We start from the raw sequence: 7,280 nt of genomic DNA on the forward strand, positions 1-7,280 counted from the left end.
CATTCACTTTTATGCTCTGTTACTTACTGTTAGGATCTTTGGAATTTTCTTTGTAGTCCCTTTTTAAAATGTATAGTAGTTCAGATTACATGGTAATTGATATTAAAAGATCCTCACTACTTGAAACAACTTGGGGGAATAACTTTGGAAACTGAAATCTTGGTACACTATACATGTAGTTCAAGGTTTGCCAATAAGGCAAAAAAAACTTAATCTATCCATGTGTTCAAAAGAAGATCAACCACCATTGCTTCAAATGCTTTTTTGTTTTTAATGAAATCCTTGATAATTATTGTTTTACATAGTATTGTTTTTCTCTTTCTGAATTTTAAAAGTGCACAATTTTGTTTAAGTTAGTGTTAGCACTAGATGTTACTTGATGGACATAAAAGTGGGGATCTTCTACAAAGCCTGTATATCTGTCTGAAATAGTAGAGATTAAAAAAGATAGTTGGTGAAATACTGTGTTACAATTGACTTCTTATAAAAAATTAATATTCTTTGAAATCACAATTATATTTGTATTTCAAATCTGAATGGCCAGAAAACAAAACACAGAAAATTGAGAAGTATGCTTTGTTTTAGAGTTTTAATAAGCAAGATAAATCTAGTAATTTTTAATCATGCATTGGAAGGTTTTTTTTTTTTTTAGAAATAGATGAGTGAGGGATGTTAGAAAATCTGAAAGTTATTTTTTTATGATTGCCATCTGATTTGCCTTTTTCCTTTTATACCTGCTTTAGCCCAGTTGTTACTGTTCTGGTTGAGTTTTACAAGGTTGAAGTCATCTGCACCTTTTACCTCAATTAACACCAACTATTTCTATAAATTTTTCTAACACTTTATAATATCCAAAGCAGGGTATTCAGCATGAAACTATTTATATCACTTTTTTTCTTTTTTTTACAGTTACGTCGTCTGAATTATTTGAAGTCCCACAAGTCTGGTAATGTGACAGCTATGCTGCAAATGCAAACTTTGTGATAAAGGTTTAGCAGCATTTCTAAAGCCATAAAAATACCTGTGTTGCCGAAATGGTAATTGTGGCCCATGGCTAGCAATTATGTTCTCATTGTTTGTTTGTTTGTTTGTTTTTCTTTCTGTTTTTGAAGAATATGTACATTCAAGAAACTGGTATATATTCCTTTCCAATTGTATGCAACTACTCCAACAGTGCTGATCAATAAAATGAATAAATAAATTGAATCCTTGGAAGACTCTTGCATAACAGGTGCAGCTGGTGTTGAATTCTTAATTTCTGCCAGAAAATCAGTACTGCTGTGTATTGTAAAAATATTTTTATGGCTTCACTTTGTTAAATTTATTTTAAATTTTAATTTTCTCTGTACACTCTTGGCAAAATTGTAAAAATGCCACTACCTAGAATATGCTGTCATAGGTTAAAGTAATCTGGTTCACAACCAGTAGATTTCTTAGAATATTTTCCACCTGTAACTTTTTTTTTAACCAACATTGTGTGTTGAAAGAAAAAAAAAAATGACCGTCTTGACACTCATAATTTGTTTTTCCCCACATTATTCCTAACTACATTTTGAAAGAAGCTCACTGAAGTGTGTCTGCTATTTAAATGTAATGTCTTTCTGTGGTCATTTTTGACAATATATTGTATGTTTGTTTTCTAAGTTTACTATTGTAATGAACTTCTCACTGGTACCATCCTCAGCCAATTAAAGCAATGCTTGCCAGGTGAAAGTAATGTAAATGTTCAACAATTATGGTGAAAGCTTTATATGATGATGTAAGCTTTTTGTATCATACCAATTAAAATGAATTCCTGTAAGTCATGAATTGGGTTGGTGGGGAATTAAATGCTTTTTCTTACTATGTGAGCTGTAGTGTGTGGTTTTACTCTCTATTTCTTTGCCTATTAGTCAGTCAGTCAGTCATTTTCCAACCCGCTACATCCTAACACAGGGTCATGGGGGTCTGATGGAGCCAATCCCAGCCAGCACAGGGCGCAAAGCAGGAACAAACCCGGGCAGGGCGCCAGCCCACTGCAAGGCACACACACACACCAAGCACACACCTAGGGACAATTTAGATGTTAATATGTAGTACAACCTAAATTCTTCCCATATACAGTAAAAAATAGTTTTTAGACCTTAGTGGTATTTTAGACTTGGATTGATGTTCCGAGACAACTTGCTTAAGTGGACCTTGTACATCTTCTCCATGTCCAAGTTTTTTTCTTAATCTTTGCATTTTGTAATACATCCCAAAGGTTAACTGGTTGTTCTAGATCGGCCCCCAAATGAATAAGTATCTGAGTATGCTTTTTTCAGGATTAATTTCTAGCTTGTGCTGCTGGTATAAATTGTGCCCCCCTTAACCCTGGACATGGTTATGTGGGTCAATGATGGATGATTAGATCTTTTTTTCACTTTTTTGTAATTGCACAACATTTAACGACAATCTTTAGACTTGAATTTAAATCAAGAACATTTTAAGGTTACTGATTACTATCTTACAATACTAGCGCAAGGGACCTTGTATGTGGCTGTAATATACGTCCCTGTATTGTGTGCCTTTAATTTTCTCTTGCAGTAATACTGGTTTGTATTTCCGTAAAATGCCTGTAATTTTCTCTGACAGTAATACAGTGGAACCTCAGTTCACGACCATAATTCGTTCCAAAACCCTGGTCGAAACCCGATTTGGTCATGAACCAAAGTAGATTCCCCCATACAATTAATCCGATCGTACGAACTATATGTAAATATATATTTTTTTAAGTTTTTAAGCACAAATATAGTTAATTATACCATAGAATGCACAACGTAATAGTAAACTAAATGTAAAAACATTGAATAACACTGAGAAAACCTTGAACAACAGAAAAGTAACACTGCAAGAGTTTGCGCTATAGTGCTACAAACCGCTCGCTAAAAACACTTTTTTCTTTAATGAGTTTTAAGCACAGGGAAAGAAATGTATATTAGAAAAATGTGTAATTTAATAAACAACCAAGAAAAGTAACATTGCAACAATGCACGCGCCTGTGTGTGTGTGGCTCTTGCGCGCCTGTGTGTGTGTGGCTCTTGCGCGCCTGTGTGTGTGTGTGTGTGTGTGTGTGTGTATATATGTCTCGCGCGCGCCTGTGTGTGTGTGTCTCTGTCGTACACATGCCTGTGTGTCTCTCTCTGTTTCTCTCTCTCTCTCTGCACAGGGAGAGACTGAACACGTTCGGCCCTGCGCATGCGCACTTCACCAGAAGACACACACACACGGACACCTGGACGCACACAGGGGTTTTATTAAAGAGGATAAAGTTTTATTGTAGGATGGCAAGTGAGAATTGATTTTAGATGTTGTTTTTAAGTTTTTGATTTAGATGTGGGGGGTATGGCATAGGGGTTAAGAATATTATTGCTTCTTCTTTACACTGTAATTTGAAACATTGTACTTGGCTTTAATATTCCAGTGGTTAACACTGATTTGCAAATACTTGTTTCCGTCTAGTGATATCATAACTGGCCATTTGAAAGAAAAGGTACCCATTTGATGAGTATTTATTTGTTCAGTGTTGTTTGCTCAAATAAATATGGAGATTTATTTATATTTATGTAAAAGGAACTAAAAAAATTGTATGAATTTAGTGATAATGCATAGTGCAACTTGCACAATGTTGAGGAAGTAAGAACCAACATAATATCCTGCTGTCAACTCTGGAATTAAAAATTAGTTTTATAGAAACAACTTTTAAATATATTTTTTTCTTTTTCCTATTTAAATCCAGATTTCTCACTTTGGTGTACGTTGCGATCAAGAGAAAGTTTTGGATGCTCTCATCACTAGGATCAAGCTGTTAGGTTATGAAATGTGATTTATTTCACTTAAAATATTATAGTAAATGACATACTTGATAAATTATTATTTTTTTTTTTTGGCAGATATTTTAATTCACTTATACAAATGGCCTGGCACTAGACTTTTTTGTTTCAAACAGTTTTGAAATGTCCTGGGATTTTGTTGAAATTGTTTCCTGCTTGTATTTTTAAAAATTGTCTGGTTTTATTTCTTTATTTATTTTGAAATTGCAATAGGATCATACAGTCCATTCGTGATGGCATTGTCAGCAGCATATGCTGTCTGAAATGATATTGTACAGTAGTAGGGTGATTCTCAATACTGATGGTACAGAAAGCCTCTTGGACTCATCAGAAGGAATCTGGAACGCCCTGCATGCTTAGCGGTAGAATGTCACCGCACCTACATTAGTAGTTTTTACCATGTACTGTACTGAAATTTATCGCTCTACAAACAGAGCTGGAGAGTGCTTTCTTACTCTTTGCAAAGGTGAGATTTCATGTTCAATAGGTTGGAATGTTGGATAGATGAATGAAAGAAAGAAAGATTTGTGCTTGTTATACAGCTTTTTCAAATATTAAAATGAGTGGTATGGGGCAAGATTAGCTATCCTGTTGCAATACATTAATTTTGTAAATGGGGTGAAGGTAGCTAAAGCTTCAGAAGTAAGTGCAACAATGAACATGTGCAATAAATAAGCATGACAGCAGTTCTATCACTGCATTGGTGGTAAACTGGGCATCTGGAAGCAAGCAAGGAACTTTTGTGTTTTCAATTTGATAATTTGATTTTGCTGCTCTTGTTGTGTCATTCTGTGACTATTAATATTGTCAGAGCATACAAGGAGTACTCAAAAGTTCTGCAACACTTTTTTTTTTTTTTGCTATGTTTCATACCATATGTGTGGAAGCCTCCCATAATGACATTTTGATGTGCAATTTAAATATCTATTTGTTACTAAATTTCTTAGCTCAGATTATCAGATTGTTACAACATTGCAGAAGCGTTTAAGGATAGCTTAAAAATGTCAAAATTCTCCTTTAACTAATCAATGATAAGACACGGTGACTGGTTGGACCATTTATCCCCATCTGCACTCAGCTCGGTATCTTGTCCCCCAAGATTTCTATCCCTTTGCAGCACTTAAAGATGTCATCTTTGAGAAGAGGTTGTGAGTAAGTAGCTGAGAGTACAGTATTCATACTGATGCAAAGCTTTTTATGCTGATGGAAATATGCATAAAATGCATCTATTCCCATATAACTATCAGGTGTTGCAGTTTTGTTGTTTTATATTTTACCTAATATTCCTTATTTTTAGATTGTATTGAACCTTACATTAGTTGCATTTCTTTTCCTTCTAAATCAACGGCTGTAAGAACAGCTTCATTTTGTGCCCTATGTATGGTATTCTTCTTGTACGATTGTTCTTGGGGCCAACCATGCATTATATAGGCTCGGCTTTACTATGTACAAATTTAAAATGTATCAACTTTTAGTTAGTAGGAACAACTTTATAAAGTGTTTTATGTGAATTTGAAAATTGAAGAATTTTTCTGAAGTTTTCAAAACTTAACTTTGAGACCATATTGGTTTTTCAATTGAAATTAAATTTAATTAAAACTGAATTGTCAAAAATTAAGTTATTTAATTAAAACTGAATTTTCAATGATTTTAATATGTATAAAAGTTATCTAATTCAAAGTGCCTTTCTGTTTTGCTTATTTGTTAAAGATACATAGAAAATCTACCTGTGGTGTACCAAGGTAATGAATTTCCTTTATTTCTGTCCAAGTGAGCAAAAAGTTGAAGTTAAGGTGACCTGTTCCATTAGTAAAAGATGATGTGATATACTGTATATTACTTAATGTTAGAGTGGAACTCTGCCCATACCTTTAATCAACATGTATTAACCCATTATGCACTAAAAGGCTTTTTGGTATTATTGTGCCTAAATTACCTATGTGACATCCACTCGTCACTCATATCTCAAACGCACAAATCAAATCAAGCAATATGGCCAAAGCTGTCAAGCTTAGCTTCAAAACAGAGAAAAGACCAGAAGCCACTTCAAGGTCTGCTGGGACATACCAGGAAACCTTTGAAAGGGTTGCACAAATGAAAGCAAGCAACAGAAGCTGGCGACCTCGGCCTCAGAATACCTTACATGGGTCCAGAGACATGACTATATCATTCAGCTCTCTCATTGTTATTCTCAGCTTGCACCTGAATCAATATAAGACATACTCCAACAAGGTCGGCTCGCTACCTTTGACAGAACTAAACTAATTATGAGTCACTCAAACAGACACGCTAGGGGCAGATAATATTAACGAACAAGGCAAGTCTCAGTGAGGAAGCATTCAAACTTTAATTATTACTTACGTTTATTTTCAGAGAAATTGGGCATTAAATACTAGAAGTCAAAAGTAGTAGGAAAGACACAACCTGAACAATTCGAATTAAGTGTCAGAAACAGCAAGCTTTCCCTCACTATAATCAGGAGAGGGAGATGTCCAAGTAATTTAAAGAGTGCATTCTTCCTAATCCAACTCCAGTGTTCCTTAAAAAGATGTGCCATAATGAAGCAGAATTGGTCCACTTGCAATTTCACTTTGAAGCTGGCACTGTGCTTTTACTCTTAAGACAGCAGTCTTTCAGTCAACCTTCATAACTCACCTTTTTCATAGCAGGCACAGTGTTCCCATATTAAAATCCTGTGTCATTCCTCTTTTTTGGAAGCAGGCATGTTGTCTGTCATATCCGTCTCTCCTCAGAGCTGAATATATGTGCTTTGTTTTATACCACGGCTTGATGGCTATTTTTAGTAAACTGATATTAGCCAAAAGCTGGACGATTGAGATTTTACCCTTGGACTTGCTCTTCTGTCAACCATAAGTTACTTTATACAAATTATAAGATACAAGTTAAATAACAAAATCCCCATTTCATATTTTCTTACAGGCATATACAGACTGGTTAGCTTATCTGAGCTTAAACATAACAGGTAACCCTTCTTCCTAATGTCTGCTGAACATTTGCATATTTCTCCCAGAGTACTCTGTACTGGCATGTGTAACATACAGTTTGTTCAGCTGATGGTTCAAAAGAATACCAGATTTAGTGGATCTCTTTTCTAAAGTTAACCTGTACTTGGCCACATGCCAAGGTGCTTGGTCAGCACTTCTTGTCCTGTGTCTGAATTTAACTTTCTCCATACCTTTTTGCTAACCTCTTGGTTAAATGCACAAAGTCTAAAGCAATTCTAGTTTTCTCTTATAAGTCCTATAGTATTGCTATAGTCTTGGTCACACATTTTTATTAAATTAAAAGCTATGTCTTACCTAAAATAAAATTCACAAGTTAAATATCACAGTTTATTTAATAAACTAAAAAACTCAATTTTTTGATTTTATTGAATTTATTAAAATTAAATAACACTCCATACATATA

General features: G+C 34.5%; 1 protein-coding gene across 1 annotated transcript in view; it reads left to right on the forward strand.

The window, feature by feature from the left end:
* parn (poly(A)-specific ribonuclease (deadenylation nuclease)) overlaps positions 1–1,845 on the forward strand; it is a 108,969-nt gene extending 107,124 nt beyond the window's left edge. The window contains exon 24 of the mRNA XM_039776546.1: positions 910–1,845. Coding sequence (XP_039632480.1) covers positions 910–950 — 41 coding nt within the window. The 3' untranslated portion in view covers positions 951–1,845. The remainder of the gene's footprint in view (positions 1–909) is intronic.
* The last annotated feature ends 5,435 nt before the right edge of the window (positions 1,846–7,280 follow it).

The sequence above is a fragment of the Polypterus senegalus genome, chromosome 13 (genome assembly GCF_016835505.1).
Source record: "Polypterus senegalus isolate Bchr_013 chromosome 13, ASM1683550v1, whole genome shotgun sequence".
NCBI lineage: Eukaryota > Metazoa > Chordata > Cladistia > Polypteriformes > Polypteridae > Polypterus > Polypterus senegalus.